The following is an 18226-nucleotide window of genomic DNA, read 5'->3' as shown; positions in this document are numbered from 1 at the left end:
GAGGAGCGGTACGGTTATCCCTGCTCCCCAGTGTCTCACGCGCCCTGCGGTGACGTACCCGTCACGGGGGCACAAACCCACCCTCTGCTTTTGTGTAATTATTGCCATTCGCATTTAAACTGCCGTTATTCATTTCAGTACCTCTTCCTAAAGAGTGTTTATCCCATTTATACCCGCACTTTTATGGATGTATGTTCAAATCATAAATTTTTTTAATATATATAGCATATACACACTAATTAGGCACATACATAAATACCTTTAGGAATTGGATCCACGAATAAATAACACAAATATTTACATCCTACTTCAGATACAGATATTCATATGTGAGATGGAAAAGCCAATATCCTTATACTGGAGCACTTCCTGGTTCCAAAGGAAACGGGCAGCCAATCAGAGGGCGCTCTGAGATCACGCGAGTAGGACCATCACAGAAATAAAACAGCAAGCAGCCAACCACAGAGCAGCATGAAAAGAGGTGGGGCCTGGCCTTGTGCCAGGAGGCGGCCGCCATTGCGGCAGCGGGAGGGGGCCTCCTGCGCTGACCTGCCTGATTCCTGCAGCCACACCAGCGAGTGGTGAAAACAGTTTTCCTACAAAATAGAAGGTTTTTTCCACAGGAAAGAAAAAAACCAAAACCCTCAAGTTTTAGGTGGCGTTTACCATGACAGTATTTTCAAATACCAGCCACAGCAGCAAAGCAGCAGTGTTTCTCATTTTAATTGCATAAAACCAACATGAATAAATTTCATCAAGCCCATACGTATACAGAGGTGTATTTTTTTAATAGTTTTTGTATATTTTTATTTACAAAAGGAAAAACGAGCCTATGGTTTTAAGCCAAATAAAAAGACAAGGTTAAAAGTGGAAGAAGAGACAGAAGAATGCGTGGGCTTTTACTTTTGAAAAGGTATCTGGAAGACAAACAGAAGACACACAGGGAGAGCCAACAGCTGGAGTGGCTGCTGATGCCCTTGAATTTGGAACAGCGTCTGAAAAAACAACTCTTAGCCCTCACTTAACGTGTGGTGAAAGAGTTCAAAGTAGAGCAGTCCTTCAAACCTCAGGCGTACTCTGGGGCGCTCGAAGCTTAGTAGCCATATTTTTCATTGAGATGAGTCTTGCCATCACCACTTTGACCTAATGGACAAAGAGGAAGAGCTGCAGTGCTTTTTTTTACCCCCCCATCCAAGATAAATTTGTACCCAAGTATGACAGTCTCTAGGCAGCACCAGTCAGACAAGCACAAAGAGGTTAAGGAAGACTGAATATTACAATTTTGGTTTATAATTCCTCTTAACCTTACTAAAAGTGTCAAGACTACATCATATATTCCTGGTTTTGGTGTGGTTTTTTATTTGTTTTTTTTTCCTAGTGTCTTCATTATGCCAGCTTAGACAGACAGCAAGTCTGATTATCAGCAGGCAGAGACAGAAAAAGGAGCTCCCTCTTATGGACACAGCTTGCTTGGCTATCCCAGACCAGACCTCTGAGTTACTGAATCGGGTATTTTGCTCCAGTGGCTTCATATGCCAGAGAAGTGCAGTCTTCTCATTGAAGGATGATTCACCAGGTTATAGTTTTCTTCAGTGAAATTTATTCTCATTTTTCTTATTCCCTTTGGAGCCTACCTATAATATAAGCCTGCAACAGTCTTATAAAAATTATAGTAATGAATTTACCAAATGAAAGCTAAGCTTTGAACTTACTATGAAAACCTCAGTGCGTGAAAATGAATTTTCCATTTTAGAGAAACTCAAAATTCATTACACTGTTTAAGAATAACCTCACTTAGCTAAAAACACTCTGGAACTAAACTAAAAAATTTGTTCAACTTTAACATATACTGGATGTTTGCATCAATTATATTCAGTGCCTTTACCAAAGCATTACCAAGACTTCTCTCCAAAACACATGACCCAAAGTTTGTATTCCAATGCTTTTTGCAAAAATCTGCAAGGAAGATTTCCAGATTTCACAGACTTCTATGAAAACTGAGAATACTAAGACTACTGGTGCATTTATCCCTAGTGAAGGTCTGAGCTTGTCTTTCAACTACGTGTGAACGGAGTTAGCGCTCTCAGGTGTTACAAAACTGAAAAACAAACTTCATGTGTATCTGTCCATTCAGACGAAGCTACTACAGATATGGTCTGCATTTCACTGCAAGACTTGCATGGAGATACATCTAATGGAGCATAACATGTCAGAAAGCATCAGGTTCTGGGTAAAGTATTCCGGAATTACTTCTATCTCAAGAAGTTACAAGGACACCCTGACTACTCATTAGGTAGATTCTTGAGTTATAAGACTAAAAACAGTAAGGAAATGGTTGATACCTGCAGGAGGAATCCATATGCAGTAGTCTGGGTCATCATCTGGGTACTGCGAGGAAAAAAAATGTTGTTGGACCTGCAAAAGGAGGAAAGATTTTTCAGGTGCTTCACCCCTCCAGCAATGTGTCACAGCCACTAAATCTCGCATAATTCAGTGACAAATACTGAAAGGTGAGGGTTATTTCTACAAGAGTCAGGGCTGAAAACAATAATACAGAGGAAAGAAGAAATACCAAACCCACAAATAGGTCCAGTTTACTCCCAGTAGAGTCACAGAATAATAGAAATGCTGGTTAGATGGGACCTCCAGAAGTCATCCAGTCCAATCTCCCCATCAAAACAGGACACTTTTGGACAGTTTAGTCTTGTCATCCTAATGTTTGGTAGCGTCATTTGACACAGAATTTCTTAATGCAGGGAAAGGCTTTAGAGTAGGATTTTCAAGAACTGCTTTAGTGATTTACACGTGCAATCCCACTGAAAACGTCAGGTGTAAGGTGACTTTCAAACTGGAGGATATAAAAGTTCAGCCGTTGTATAATGGTAACTTAGTTTTTCAAAAGAAAATCCAATGTTTTCACATCTCATTGGCATCACAGAAATGTTTAAAGCAAACTGAAACAGGTCACTTCCAATTCAAATGTTGACACAGCAATGTCTTTTTGTTCCTAGATTTTTAAGTTTTGCCACATCACCATCATTTTCTCCAGAATTTTTGTTTTCAATAACTGCAGGTAGCTATCAAAAAAAATTCATACAACTGTAGAGTGCAAGACTTAAACAGCTGAAAATGTAGCCAAGTTACTCAGCACTGATTTGCATTACTCTGTGGTATCATGACACAGTCTTAAGTTATGCAGCTGAAGCAATTTTTCATTCCCTCAAAAACTCCTTCCCCAAATTAACCTCTAACCCAGTTCTTTTGAAAGACTAATGTTTTCCAAAACATTAGACTGCAGAGTTGAACAGTTTTTAAATATGGCTTGTGAACAGTCACTTTAAATTTGTTTTTCCAGTTTTACATGATTCAAAACTATTTCTCAAAATATTGAGAGGAAAAAAAAAAAAGCTGACTTCTGGTTGATATTTTCCATGCAAGATCTGAGCCCAAAGGCAGAGACAGCATGTGGAAAAAGTGATTTGTGATGGGAGAGAGAATGCAGCTAAGCCATCTGGTATTTGGAGAATGCTCAGCGTTGGAGTGAACTGTGCTGAGGAGAGGTGCTGACTTGACTGCCTCAGCGTGAGAAGCTGCCTTGTTCTCCCATATTCATAGAAATGGTACAACTTGGGCTTTACCAGTGTAAGTTCACTCTTGCTTTCTTTATCAACATGCTTTTTAGGCCAGCAACAAAGGACAACTCTCAAGGCTGTGCCTCTCCAATCCTGGGATCCTTTCCCAGGGCTAACAAGGCAGCAGTTAGCAGACACAGGCTGCAGGGAGTTAAGTTGCTTTAAGCAAGTGGTGCAGGGCTAAAATTAGATGGCCACCACAAAGATGTCAAAATGGTCAGAACTCATGGCCTACCAAGTACAGTAATCTTCTTTGATAGCAGTCAACAGAAGGGTGGGATGCACTCTAAAGAGAAGAACCTCACAATAATCATTAGGCCAAGAGCACACTGTCACATAAGTTCCTTCCCAGCTCCAGGAATGCAACAATTGCTCATGTCCCAGAATGAGCAAGGCTCAAAAATCTTATGCACAAGAGGAACATTGTCTGGTACATCTACTCATATTTAGTAAAAACTGGGTTGCAAAATACAATAATCTCTTAGACTTCTCTCTTTCCACATCTACAGGGAAGGATTATGTTTGGTACTGACACTACAGACTAGCTACAATTTTGATCCAGCATGTTCTGTGCCAGCCAATACATGCTTCCCAAGCTACTCTCCAAGGAAAGTTTTGTAATGCCATTCCTAAAGCCCAGAGAGCACCTGTGTTCTATAACACTTGTGATACAGGAGAAGAAATAGCAATTAGCAGAGACTAACTGCCAAGTGAAAAGGTGAAAAAATAAATTTGTGACTGAATTGAGAGCCTCTATCGTGCTTGAAATGCTGTGCTTTCCTTCTCATGGGAGACTCCAAAATCTGTGTCCAATGGCAGTGTTTGATTCTAAGTTCAGGTCTCAGTCAGTAGAAAAGCACTACTATCGCCAAGTCATACTCAATCAAATTGTTATATTTCACTAATAAAGAGCCTAGTAAATGATTCCTCGAAACTCTTAAGCTGCAGGAGTCATGGTGTCATCACTGACCTTGCTTGAGCTATTGATTTTCTTAACTTTCTCAGATGTCTCTTCAGGTTCCTTACATACTGCCTCAGATGCTGAGAAGAAAGAAGATTTGTTTTATGACACATCATGAATGACCAATTCTATCAGAAATCAGCTTATAGAAAGTTCACCTAAAAACTGATACTTCTAAAAGGAAATCCAAGACGGCTCACTGAAACGAAATTCATACTTAAAACTGCTGCACATCTTTTTGTTTTTCATAGATTAACTTACATTTAATACATTGTCAGTCACCTACCCAAATGCAATTGAGTAAGATCCTACACTTGGGATTCTGTAACATACTTTTACTTAATGCCAGATGTTTATTTTCTAAAAAGATATTCTCTACCTGAAATCACTGCAGTGACTGATTTGGAAGGAAACAGTAGGAAATGTGCACGACCAACATGCTTTTTTTTTTTTTTAATGAAAAAGTAATTTCACAGTAACACAGCAGAGAGAAAGACAGAAAGATAGAAGTATGCCTGGTTTTAGTGCCACTTCATCTGTGAAATATTGAGACTCTTATGGCTTAAGTCTGTGGACAAGATAATGAGGACAGGACAACATATTCATAAGAGCCTGAGTTATGAAAACCTAGAAAATTTATACAGATCTCCAAATATTCAGTACACCAAACAGAGTCTTCATTTAGAGAATCTGGTTTTTTTGGTGTATATGTAGAGGGGTCATCCGGGTCATTAACAGAGTGCTAGATAATGTTACATAGTATTTGTCACTTTATAAATGGAAAGTTCTGTCTTTCTGTAGTGCTAAGAGCTACTGCAAGAAAATAAGGGAGGAAAAAAAAGCATTATGTTTATGCTCCTAAATAAAAATAATTTTTCTTCTCTTCTCATGCTATTATTTTTAAATAGAGGATCTCAAAGTAATTAATGACTATGAAAAGCAAAGAGAAATGAAACGTAGTTGAAGTGACCTGTCTTCACCATACACTTAGCACTTCCCAAAATAAAATCCTTCATTTGAATTTTAGATTCTTACTTTAGGCTCTAGATGAGGCTTGCTTTCCTTCTACTGACAGACAACAACAGCTTCTTTGGACAGTTTCTAAACCCCCATGCTACTGTATCATAGAGTCTAAATTGTACTGCTCACCTTGAGATTTCTCTTGCGAGGGTCCCATCTGAGATTTATTCCTTAGCACCTTTGGCTCAGGCAGAAAATGAACCCCTGTAAAAATAAGAAAGATACATTTGTCTCAGGAAGAACTCTTCTCTCAAAAGTCCTCCAAAGTATTTAATCCACCAAGTCCAGCACAATACTATATTAATGAAAAATTTGTGACTGGTTAAAACATACTGTTCAAGAGCGACCTGTCCAGCATTAAGACAATAACTTAGAACCGGGTTTCTGTCATCAAACACATGATTTACTGAGAAACATCAGTAGTGAGTTTTCAAATACACCAAGCTGATATAGAAAAGGATGGACTGGAGATAAACCACACAGATACAAGGAAGATACCTCTCCATTACCACTTTAATAATTATTTTTCCTCCTCACAAACAGATCTGAAGCTTTACAGAGACATTTGTGTTCTTATGAAGTCACTCTCCCTGCCAACAACACAATGAAGTTGTTACCAGAAGTTGTTACCATATGGACGCTCAATCTAATGAAAACAGGGCTTATCAAAAACAGGACCTTTCTTGTGTCCAGGGGATTTCTTCTGTTTCACCAAAAGCATGAAAAACTGACTGCCAAGCAGAGTTTCAACCTGAACCATGTGAAACTCAGCTGTTGGCACACAGACTCTGGGCTCATGGCAAAAATCTATGTAAGAGAAATCTTCTGGAGAACCTGCGACTCAAACCTGGGGAGACTCACATAGCTCTGAAAAATTCAGCAGTAACAGACTCAGCTTCATTACTGGAAAAATCAAAACCTATGGTTTACCATCCTGAAAGGATTCTAGATTCTTGTTATTGCAGGGAGAACCTTCGGGAGCATTAGTTTCGTTTCCTGTTTCTTCTTCAGTTGTCATTTTAATTTCCAGGTTTGATGTTTTGCTGTTAATTGCATCTACTTCTTCCTCCTCCTCCATTTCTTCCTCTTCTTCCTCTTCCTCTGGTCCATCATCTTTCATTTTTAACAAGCTTTCAGGGATGTCTGGACGCTTAACAGGCAACTTCTGCAGGAGAAAGACTTGTGCATCAGTGCTAAGATAATACAGAGGTAGATGTCACAGATACTCATTACAGGACAAAGCACACGTATTACTGTCATAGAGACAGCAGGTAAGTAAACACTCTCAGGACGAAGAACAGTTAGGTTTTAAGGAAAAGTTAATAGTAGAGATGGAAGATGAAAAAAATGTGTCTAGTCCATAGACAGGAGTGCAGTCTTTTCATAAAAAGGACACTGGAAACTGAATCAATCTTGGATCAGGACAAACAGAATAAAGTAAAGGACCAGCTGTTGAGATACAGCAGTGGTTCAGCCTGGTGCCCCCAGACTGTTTCCACTTGATCCACTGCCTTTTGACCACAGCTGTACCCCAGGAGACTGACTCTACAAGGGCACAGAATGGCAGCTCCTAGCAGCAAACGGTGTCTGACAGCCACTGCTTGCTGCCCTGTGCACCTTCCACTGTCACAGGCTTGTGCCTCCATGCTGTTTGCATGCATGTGAGAAGGCACGGTTGCCACCTACAATCTCCATAGCCTTAGCAGGTGTCTGAGAAATCGCCTCTGACTTGCAGCACTTACGAGTCCAACTTACCCCTAGGCTTCCAGTTTTCAGCTTGAATTTGCTCCCTCCTTTCATTGCACCAAAGAGAGGCATGGTAATCTTTTTAGGCTTGCTCTCTGCTCCCAGACTGTAACTCCCACTCCTAATAAAAATTAGATACAAAGGAAAACAGTATATAAAGTATAAAAAGAAGTCTTACACTTAAAAACGCAAAAAAATCTGCAAGTTAGAAGTGGACGTATAAAAATCCTTTCATTTCTCTCTCACTTGCAGCATCCAAGGAAGAAGCTGTGGGAGATGACTCTTTCATCCTACATACATGTTGTAGGATTCAGACACTTGCCATAACAGGAAGTAAAAAATAAATGGGAAAGAAAAAAAAAATCTGTCACACAGACTCCCTCGAATTCAATTGCGCACACATACTTACATCCCTATATAATACACATCTATATGTAATAACACACTTGGATGCCAAATCTCAATTTAACTAAATTAAGTAATTAAACCTCTAATCAAGCTGCCACTAGCAAATGATGAACCCAGTACACGCCCACGTGAATTGCAGCAGCGTTCCTAGGCAGTAGTTGAACAGCCACTACACCCGACTTCCACATACATTTCATGGTGTGAAAGTGGTTTTCATGTTGTACATCATAACTGTAAATATTTTCAGTTCCTTTTGGATGTAGGTTGGGGAAAAAAAAAAAAAATCAGGAAAGCTGACACCACGTTTCCAATCCCTTCTCCTTCCCATCCTCCCAGTGTGGGCTTATCTTACTCCACTGTCGTGGTGGATCTGCCTCAACGGTAGATGCAGCAAGGGCCAAAAGGCACAGCCGTTCTCTAAAGAGGTGAGCCAGGTAGTTTGGAAGGCTGTCCTGCTTTTGTGTTTGAAAAGCTGTCTACGCACTGGGCTTGCACAACTGCCCATGGACAATAACAACGGTAAAAGTAATCATTTTACACTTCAGCCGAGACTTACTGGGGCTTCAGCTCGGGCAGTTCTGCAGGCTTGACAAGCTTTATTAAGCGTTTCAGTCTCTGTTGCTCTTTCTTCAGTTCAAATGACCGCAAATGAAGTTTCTTTCGTGCCACGCTGTCTAAGGTGCAACCTGATTTTATTTCAGTCATGAATTCGTCCAAGGAATCTTGAGCTGCTGGCTGGGACTGAACTAGGCAAGATAAAGGAAAGATACATATTGTTACAGGTGGGGAGATGAGAGTTATACTCATCAAATCCTGTCTATAGGGGATAAGGTATATAGGAACCATTATCCTCTCTGCAAGTTTCTGTTGGATGGTGAAGTAGTGGAGGTTGTTAGACCTGGAAAGATGAAAGCATTTCTCCTAATAAAAGCCCAACAGCAAACCTTAATCCACTTACATAACCAAACTTCTTTTAAAACTGAATGTTTCTTTATGAGTAAGTGTCTCTATTCTAGGTTGTTCCTCTCACTTCAAGATCTGCTGTCCCTAAAAAAGTGACTTACAGGTTCTTTGTTATAGTCACAGACTAAAATAAACACAGCTACAAAGAATCCCACACCACTGCATGGGAAATCCCATTTTGGCTTTCCTGGAATGTTTATGTAATAACATTTGCAGAGCTTGAATTGAATCAACACGTGATGCTGCCTCCTACCCTGGATGACTGAGTGCATACAAGACTAGTTTAGTACTTTAGGCCAGTCACACAAAATTGACCTTTGTTTTGACTTGATTTTCTCACAAGAAAACACCGCTCTGTACTTGAAAAAGAGTAATGATAGCCCTTCTATGCCACCTGATTTCAAATATTAATAATTCTATGCATATTTGACCAATTATAATAAAACTCAGGAGGAAACCCAAAGCTGTAATAACTAAGAAAAATAAATACAGAATTCTAATATATGGATTTTTTTTTTTAAAAAGAGTCCAGGAAGACTCCTTTGTTGGGCTTGAACAATACTGCATGAGTTTTTGTATTGTGTTAAAAAATAACCTGGAGGCAAACAAAGAAAAATGTTGTTGCTAGAATTTTGACAAGCCTTTTGACAGGGAGCCTTCTGCCTTTTCATACGATATGGTAAGTGGCAAATCTGGTATATATTTGCTGCATTACAAGCATTTATGTATATATGTACAAGAACAGTTATGGGACCAATGAGCTATTTTCAGTTCAGTGTGAGTTAAATAACACTTGAAATTTTAAATGTGTACAAATAAAATAGTGTAAGTTGTTAAAAGTACATATTCAAGCAGTTTTACACAACTCAAATATTTAGAGAAAAGTCTAATGAGATTCACATTTACAAATGGACTAAACTGAAAAGGGTATTTCTTATCTAGAACAAAACAGTTTACAATTTGCAAATATAAGAAAGCCACTAAGTAACTGTTCAAAGTTATACAGAATTGAAAGGCTCCAAAAGATAAGAAAGAGTTGCAGCATCCACCTCCATGCAAATACAAATTATGACAAAACATGTCATAAAAGAAATTCATATAGAAATACTCTCTTTTTCCTCTTAACTATTTGTACTAGCTGAGACAAAAATCATCAGTTAAAAGGTATTTTTAACAAACAGTCTGAAACTCCTAGCAGGCAGGAGCTGAGCATAATTATCACTTAATTTAAACACCAGATTTCAAAGATAAAGTTTAGTGTCTAGACTAAATTCAGAACAATCAAAGGTACAGTTCCACAGCTGCTTCTTTATCGGCAGAACAGTGTATGTGTGCTTCACTCAGCGAGTGATCTTCACTGAGTCAGATCACTCCTTCTTGCAAATCGGATTCTCTGCTTGATTCCACCAATAATGCCTAAGATCAGGTAATTCAGCTTACAGGGTTCCTGTTAGCATTTTGTATCTGTTGCAGCTGTTTTCCACACTCTGAAGTAAAGTTTGACATTGCTAAGAGGCAAATCAATCATGGCTATTATACTTTATATTCCAGTGAGAAAAGCTATAGGGCTATTTACTGCACCATCAACTTACTGATAATTTTCTTCTGAACAGGCAACCAAAGATGAAACTGAAGAGCTCTATGTATCTGATTATCATTCATCTGCATCAGTGAATGAGAGATACCAAGTCAGTCCATCAGTAGTTAGTTCTGAAGAACTCCAGGGAAAAATTTGTGAACTTCTACTACAATCTTTTAGACAACCACTTAATTTCGCCAAGTTCTTGGTAAGAGGTGTTGCAATTTAGCCTGTCATTCACTCATTGGTCTCTCTACACTCCTGCCCTTAGGCTACAAATAATCGTTTAGAGCAAGCAAAAGCTTGTTAAGGTTTCAGAACTGTATGTAATGCAGCAGCTTTGCCAGACAGCTCGTGACAGTGGCAACAATCACCCATGATCAATATGCATGCTCCTGGCTTACACTTGTACCTAACACCTGTGATTAACCTGAAGCATACAAAGAAATTGGAGAAGATACAATTTTCTAGAACACACACAAGTAACTGATGAGGCAATATTTGCTATGTTTTATCCTTGCCTAGTTCTAGAAATTCCCATCCAATACGGAATTACTCTGTATTGCAGTAAGGGCTGGGACTGCAATTTTTCCAAGGCACTAAACTAGCTGTGGAACCAGTTACAATTTACCAAACCATGAAAACCTACATTAGAATTACAAGCTGTTAGTAGAAGCCTATAAATGAACTGATTCTTCCTTCTCCCAGCCTCTACTACAACACGATTTAGCAGTCTTGTTGAGAAACAGTATCAGCAGAAACAAAGGCATCATAACATATGAAAGCTTGGAATTACATGTCTCGGACAATATAAAGCATTAGCTTCTCTTGGTAGTCAATCATTAACTACTTATCAGAACAGTCATGCTGAAAACGATTCCTTCAAACACACTGAACCGACTCATCAGTTAGAATGCTCAGTGCAACAGTGCTGTTTGCCGAACAGTGATCTGGTATAATCAATCATCAACAAAAACGTTGATACAAATGAGTTTTGGTGTGGGGCTGAATTACTAGAAAGAAACATACCCATATAATGCACAAAAGATAGCCCAACTGTCAGATTGCTGCTAGGCTTCTTGGAGAGAAGCTCTTCTGACAAACTGACGTTGCAATCTTTATTAAAGCCAACTCTGTTATAAAGCTTTCTGTATGAAGAACCAGCCTAAACACGTTTCCTTCATGCCTTTGTTTTATTCCACAAGACATGAGCAGTAACAGAAAGCAAAATGCACCTATTTGTATAGTAAGCTTTTAAGTCTAACTCACTACCAGATACGATGCCCACTTTGAAAAGGCTCTGTCTTCATACCCAAAGGCATAATCCTAGAACCTGAATGGCACCCTCATAAGCTAGTAAATTCACTGAACATACGGACTAAGCGTCAACTGCTTTAACTCCACATTTCTCTCTTCCAGCCTTTCCTTTATAAGGTGCATTTGCAATGAGAGACATGAAATAAAAGCTACTGTCTTTCCTGTCAATTCTTTGCTCTTCCCTTACCAATGGTTATGGAAGGAATGGAAAAACGTGCTCCTCAAATTGGGTCCGTGACACTAACATGGGCAGAGAAATAGTAATAATGCTTACCCCCTTAACCTCCAGGAGCTTGTACACTCGGCTCCTTACCTTAACTTAGATGCTCCTTGCTTTGGAAAAAGCTGAAGTCGTTAACAAGTGACTATACACAGAGTACATAACCTATTAGATGAAGAGTGTTAAGTATCCTGTCCAGCTAACTCAGTGACCTGCAAATCTTCCCACCCCTTTGTGAAAAGCAGACACTAAAAAAAGAAGCACTTAAGACAGACATAAGTAAGATACATTTTCATCTCTTTACTGTTCTTTATGGAAAGCACCATGGTCAAATGAACTTTATGCTGTACCTTTCCCTGAAGCCTTCAGCTTCTCCGTTATCTCAGAAAGCTCATTTTCAGCTTCATTCAGCTTTGTGACCTATGAAAGAACAACATGCTTAGAAGATCTTTTCATCATCTTAAAATATCCTTTTAAGAGTTACTCAAATATCCTATCAAATTGCCTCCACTATTCTACTTCTGATCTTTGACCAGGAGTTTCTGGGCTGAAAAAATTAGTCTAGATTGTTCCTAAAAAACTTATCAGTCGTTTCCAATACTGTTCAGATAACTTACTTTTTGAAACACAAAAAAAAATATGTATAATGCTTCTGCAGCAATGTTATACCACCACTGTGATCCTCCAACCCTTGCTATCCCTGCTCCCACACACCTTAGTGCCTGCGCAGGACTTTTAGTTGTCATATGCCTGTTACTCCAGGCTGCTTATTCTTTGAAGAAGAATGAGATCCTTCTTTGGGATGTGCCCTGTGCACCTGAAAACTTGCAATTATTTTATGATGCTTTAAAACTATTTTAGAAGTATCCCGTCCTGGTATTTCATTCACCCACTGCCACGATCAACAAAGTAGAAGGCAATACTACACAGGCAAAAGCAAAGTAGCATGCTTCCACTATAATAAAGTAAGCAGTATTTTCAGGTATTTATAAATGTTGTTCACAAATCAAAAAACCACTATTTTATTCTAACTTGGCCAACTGAGAGCTAAAGGTCTGAAATGATACTAGAGTAGAGTTCAGGCTAACAAAGAAAGATCAGGAAACATTTTTGATTTTCCTTCTTAGTAATAATACATGCGTGAGAGAGTAAGCCTGGCATGTCACATTAATTCTTCTTACCAGGGAGTCATAAGTCTCTGGTTTTTCTTCTATTTTACCAGCTTTTTTCATTCTGTTCAGTCGTTTCTTTTCTACAGCACCAGTTCGATCAAGGAAAGTGTCATCATCACTGTCATAAAAATCCTCATCTTCCCAGTTCTTTGATTTCCTTTTTCGTGATACTGGGAAAGGTAAGGGAGAAGGCAAGAAACAAAACGATTTGCACACCACTGAGCAATAAAACAAATTCAAGACAGAAATCTCAAATCCCTTGTTTAGGGCTTCAGCATGATCACAGCATTTGACTGGTTATTCACCTGCTTCTTGCCTCAGCACTCCCCGAGCATCAAGCAGCCTGCAAGCTTCCAGTGCACACTGTACCATTGCCTCCTTCTTCTTTCCTGAATGGAGAACCTCTGCCACCAGCTGCTTCCCTGATGCATCATCCACAGGCAACCTATTCAATTTGACGGATCAGAAAACAGCTCCAGCACAAACAGCTTTGCAAGGATGCTACTCAGGTATTGTATTTACCATGTTGGCATTGTTCTTTCCATTTCTTTCCCCCTAGTATTTTTTTGTGGGTTAAGTATTTTCACATTTCATTTCACACAGTACCAATCAAAACACAAGCATGGATTTGCTAAAGCACGCAAGTAAATTTTTATTTCACTGGTCCAAACAACAATTCTTCCTATATTAATTCCATTGGGAATACAAGAAGTTATAAGGTTGAATGTCAATACCTGAATCATTTTAAGCACTAGTATCTTGCATCTATGTAACACCAGTAGCAAGTATTTCACACCACACTGAAGCAAAGGTTTCTGAAACAGCACATTCATTGAAATGTTGTACCTATCCTTTTGAGATCTATCCTATTGACTTAAATTTCCACCCCATCTTCTCCTCTCTAACAAAAGAATGATGTTAGTGGCCTCCATAAAAGAACTGAAACTAGCTACACAGTAGAATGATTTTTTTTTTCTCTCTCTCATTAGTAATTAAAAAATATTGTCTCCCTGTTTCTTCTCTTCTATTTCAATTTCATCTATTTCTCAAAAAAAAGGGGAACTGAAAGAACCTAGACTCTTGCTTTCCTGATTTTCATCTGAGGAACACCAAATGCTGAGAGACCAGCAAGGAGTGCAGACACTGAACTAGGCACTGATCCCTGAACTTCTGTCTCAGTATCAAGGCTTAGGCCCAGTTCCAGCTGGCCTCCTTGGCAAGTGGGACAAGGCAATTCCTTCAGCTTTTGTCTGTGCATTCAATGCAACCAGCTTCTATGTACAAAAGTGAATGGAGATATACATACTTGATCCTGCATAGCCAGCTATTGTGCCCACGATCATCATATTCATATTCTAACTCCTCTCCTAGAGATGAAAAGAAAGTAAGTTGATAGTTACCAAAAATGAAACAAGCAGAAATAATCTTTCTAGCAGAGAGGAATGTCATGGTTAAACAAGAGAGATGAAATGCTTTTGTTACACATCGAAGGACTAATTTTTTTTTTTTTAAGCCATAGGATCTTCAGTTGATATTATGCTCACTTGGTTGTTTTTCACAGTCGAGGCTTTTTCAGATCAAAAATCTGGAAGTGGCCTATTCAGGAATATGTAGCTCAAAGAAAAAACAATCTTGCATCTTCTGTATTGAAGCAAATGACATTGAAGTAATGACAGTTTGCAGTCTGGATTCAAAGATACTGTTTGTCTTGAAGATTAATTTTTCACTTTTTTCACTTTTTTCATCTCTAAGTTTTGCTAGCAACCTTCAAAAGTTTAGTTCAATTCGTTATTGCCTTTTGTCTTTTTATACTTTCCAATTCTGTCTCATAATCATAGCCATTTCCAACCAGAACAGTCTGGAATTTGATGGGTTTGGACTTTTCAACATAGCTTCAAAACATGAGTGTGGTTTGAGCGTCAATCCAGAAGAATACAAGGTGCTCTCTGCAACTCCCAGTTTGGAAATTAGTAACTAAGTCTCAGATCTACAATAGTGAGCTAAGTTTTAATAAAAAATACCAACCGCAAACACCACCAGCTCCCTGCCCCTAAACTTGACCAGACAAGAAACCTTACCCATAATGTAACAGAGAACTTTAGCTCCCACAACTTAATTCCCAAAGGAAAACATGAGCACAAATGTCATACTTTGCTAAACAGAAAATAAATGTAATTAAAACAGAAAAAAAAATAAAAGAAAAAGTACCTTCTCTGTCAAAAAAGCCCTGTAAAGCCTTCCTAGGATCTTTCATATAGAAGGCATCTTGTACATCCTGAAAATCAATAGCAATAGGGTTTTCCTCAACCTCGTCTTCTTCAGCATCCTCCCCTACCAGAACACATACAAAGTGCAAAACAAAGAAAAAAAACCCAAAACATTAGGAAGAGAATACCAGTGTATTTCAGCTTTCACTAGTTTGAAAAAAGTATCAGGTACATCATCCTAGAATTACTTCCCTTTATGATTATCTCTGCATCCAATTAAAAAAAGCTTCTTTTTTGCTATTAGTCATTCCATTAGAAGATACAGTTTTGCAAATGAACATCACTGCAGTTCCAGCACTTTCAAGGGTTTATGTGCTTATACATTTCCATTCAAAAAACCAATTAATTTTGTACTGAAAAGCTCATTAATTGCAATTTATCTAGCTTTAAGATGTGGACTTGCTGCTAAAATTTAAAGACACCTATACTGCATAGACATCTCAAACAATCAAATTTCACCTCTCGGGCAAAAGTGGGGACATCATCACAGGAACAAAACACTCACCTAAATTCTCAGTTTCATGTCCTTTTATAGGCATAGGCAAATTACCTTCTCCCTGATTTTAAAGGGAGCTCTCCCATAGTTCTCACTAGACACAAACTTGCCTCATCACAGCTCTACTCTTTTGCAAAAGAAAAGTATTAATTTGTACTCAGGAACTTCTACTGGATTGGGACACTTGGCATCCAGATGGAATTTCAATTTACGTATTCACTGAAAACCAGCTTAAAGACCTTCCAAGGTGTATCGGCTGATTTATGCATCATCACTTACCCATTCCCCACAAGCAGCTCATGTCACTGTTCTGACTCTTCTCATTACTCCTCTCCTCTTTTTCCTCTTCCTCATCAGAGTCCTCTCCCAACATTGTCTTTTCTAATTTTGCTTGCTGCTGCTTACGCAGTGCCTTCAGCTGCGTCACAGTTAGCTCCGACTCAGACTCCTGGTCCTCTTCAGGTCCCTATGTCACAAACAGTAACTTAATAAAAGTGTTTTTTAAAAGAAAAAAAAAGTATTTTCTACACACATGCAGATTATATACAATAACATAAACAAATCATTATGGTGTGCTTCAAAAAGTGGACCATTTGTTATGGTTTGCATCCCCACATATATTATTTTCAATATTGTTTCTAAAGGAGGAAAAAAGAAACAAGCATTTCTGTGTACTTGTAGGGAGATCAATCTCCAATATAACTGCATTTTCAAGGCAGAAGGCAAAATACATTTTTTAGCAATACCACATGGGAGAATTTGATGAACGAGCAACTAAAACCTCCCATGTACGGCACTCCCAGTGCTTTCTAAGTTCCTACTAACAAAAGCTCCCCTTGATCACAAAGAAATATTATTGCTTTACTTTCCGGGCGCATCGTACGGTCGGAGAGACTTTCCCGCACATCACGCTGACGGAGAGAAGCACCCGGCGTGCTGACCCCATGCCATGCCTGTTCTCAGGCCAAGCCCTCGGCAGAGCTGCCCTGTGCCCTGCGCACCCGGCCGGGGGGGACCCCACCGCCCCAAACCTCACCCCAGAGCAGCGGACACCACACCTGACTGCTCTTCCCCAGTAAAACAACCACAAGGGCGCTGGGCTGCCTCGCACCCAAACCTCCCCGCAGCCCCGAAGCTCTCACACCCCGAGACGCCGGCGAGACGCGGACGGGGCCAGGGAAACGGGTGAGCCGGCGCCGGGGAAACCTTGGCCGCACCTGCAGGAGGAAGAGGCGGGAGCTGCCGCCGAAGCGCAGCCCGTGGCCCACCCGCACCCGGCAGTAGGTGCGGGGCGGCACCCGCGCCTTGTTGAGGAAGGTGCCGTGGGTGCTGCCCAGGTCGTACACGTAGAAGCCGGCGGCGTCGGGGCCGTCGGGGGAGCGGCCCGCGCCGCGGTACTGCAGCACGGCGTGGTGCCGCGACACCGAGGGGTGCTCCAGGGCCAGGGCGCAGCCGGGCAGCCGCCCCACCAGGAACCAGCTGCCGCCCTCCAGCCGCACCGAGCCCCGCGCCACGCCGCCCTTCAGCACCTCCAGCCCGTAGCCGGCGCCGGCCGGCGGGCGGCTGCCCCACGGCGGCTCCTCGTAGCGCGGCGCGGCGGCCGGGCGGGCGGGGGGCGGCGGGCTGGGCTCCGGCTCGGCGCCCTCGGCGGAGTGGGGCGAGGCGGGCAGCGGGCGGCTCGGGCGCTTGAAGCCGGCGGGCTCGGCAGCCGCCTCCGCGTCCTCCGCCATCTTCCCGGGTCCGTCGCTGAATAGAGTCCTCCGGGAACGCGCGCTGTCGCGGCTGCAGTACCGGGGGTAGGGCGCAGCTGCGGGGGGCCGCGCCGCTGCCTTAGCCGCGGCCCGGCGTAGCGGAAGGGGTGAGACGGGGAGAGAGGCAGCGACAGGGGAGGCGGCGGCCCCTTCTCCCCTCCCGGCGCGAAGCAGCGCCGGTGGCGGGGGAGCCGCTCCTGGTGTCGGACCAGGGCCGACTTCCGGCTGGGCGGCGGGGGCCCTGCGGGTACGGCGGGCCGGGCCGCGGGGCCGGGGAGAGAGGTGGCTGCGCGGCCGGGGCTGGACCCGGGGAGGGAGGCAGGGAGGGAGAGCAGGGAGGGAGAGCAGGGAGGGAGAGCAGGCGGCGGGGCCTTGTGGGGGCGGCGGGCGAGCCGAGTGCGGCCCTCGGAGTGTCTCCACGGAAGTCAGGGCGCGCCGGGGGGCCGCTCAGCGAGGTGCCCAGCCGGAGCCGCAGCAGCCCCCGTTACAAACAGAAGCACCGACCGCCTCACCGTGCCTTTCTGTCCGCTTCTCCCCTCAGGAGGTGCAGCAGTGCAGTCTGATGAACGCCGGAGCTGCGCCCCGGTGCCGTCGCGGCAGCTGCCCCGTGAGGCGAGGCGCTGAGCCGGAGCTCTCCTGACCCTCGCCATTGGCTTGGTTCAGAGCGTCACCCCAGCTCTAGCGCCTGTTGTGG

At 41.8% G+C, this 18226-nt stretch overlaps 1 protein-coding gene across 2 annotated transcripts; it reads right to left on the bottom strand.

The window, feature by feature from the left end:
• Positions 1-241: 241 nt before the first annotated feature.
• On the bottom strand, positions 242-18185 carry SLC4A1AP (solute carrier family 4 member 1 adaptor protein). 2 transcript variants are annotated; one of them, XM_075412822.1, is made up of 14 exons: positions 16999-17512; positions 16061-16247; positions 15227-15349; positions 14325-14385; positions 13324-13463; positions 13028-13188; positions 12197-12266; positions 8324-8513; positions 7369-7480; positions 6544-6778; positions 5743-5817; positions 4603-4673; positions 2343-2415; positions 242-1143 (listed from the first exon to the last, which is right to left on the bottom strand). In XM_075412822.1, exons 1-14 carry the CDS (start codon positions 17509-17511, stop codon positions 1094-1096), a joined length of 2061 nt encoding a protein of 686 aa, XP_075268937.1. In that variant the 5' UTR covers position 17512; the 3' UTR covers positions 242-1093. The 2 variants fall into 2 exon arrangements, with proteins under 2 accessions (XP_075268937.1, XP_075268938.1); XM_075412823.1 differs by lacking the exon at positions 16999-17512 and adding an exon at positions 18045-18185 and having other exon boundaries at positions 244-1143.
• Positions 18186-18226: the final 41 nt, after the last annotated feature.

The sequence above is a fragment of the Opisthocomus hoazin genome, chromosome 2, assembly GCF_030867145.1.
Source record: "Opisthocomus hoazin isolate bOpiHoa1 chromosome 2, bOpiHoa1.hap1, whole genome shotgun sequence".
NCBI classification, from domain to species: domain Eukaryota; kingdom Metazoa; phylum Chordata; class Aves; order Opisthocomiformes; family Opisthocomidae; genus Opisthocomus; species Opisthocomus hoazin.
Note: the sequence above shows the minus strand (reverse complement) of the source record. Positions and strands in the feature narration are given on the sequence as shown.

Bases quoted from the DNA above. Each gene is read 5' to 3' on its own strand.
- SLC4A1AP (XM_075412822.1), bottom strand. From the start codon at position 17,511: ATGGCGGAGGACGCGGAGGCGGCTGCCGAGCCCGCCGGCTTCAAGCGC. The intron at 16,248-16,998 runs GTGCGGCCAAGG...TTTGTGACATAG, and splicing joins CCCGCCTCTTCCTCCTGCAG to GGACCTGAAGAGGACCAGGA. The intron at 14,386-15,226 runs GTACTTTTTCTT...TTTCATCTCTAG, and splicing joins GGGCTTTTTTGACAGAGAAG to GAGAGGAGTTAGAATATGAA.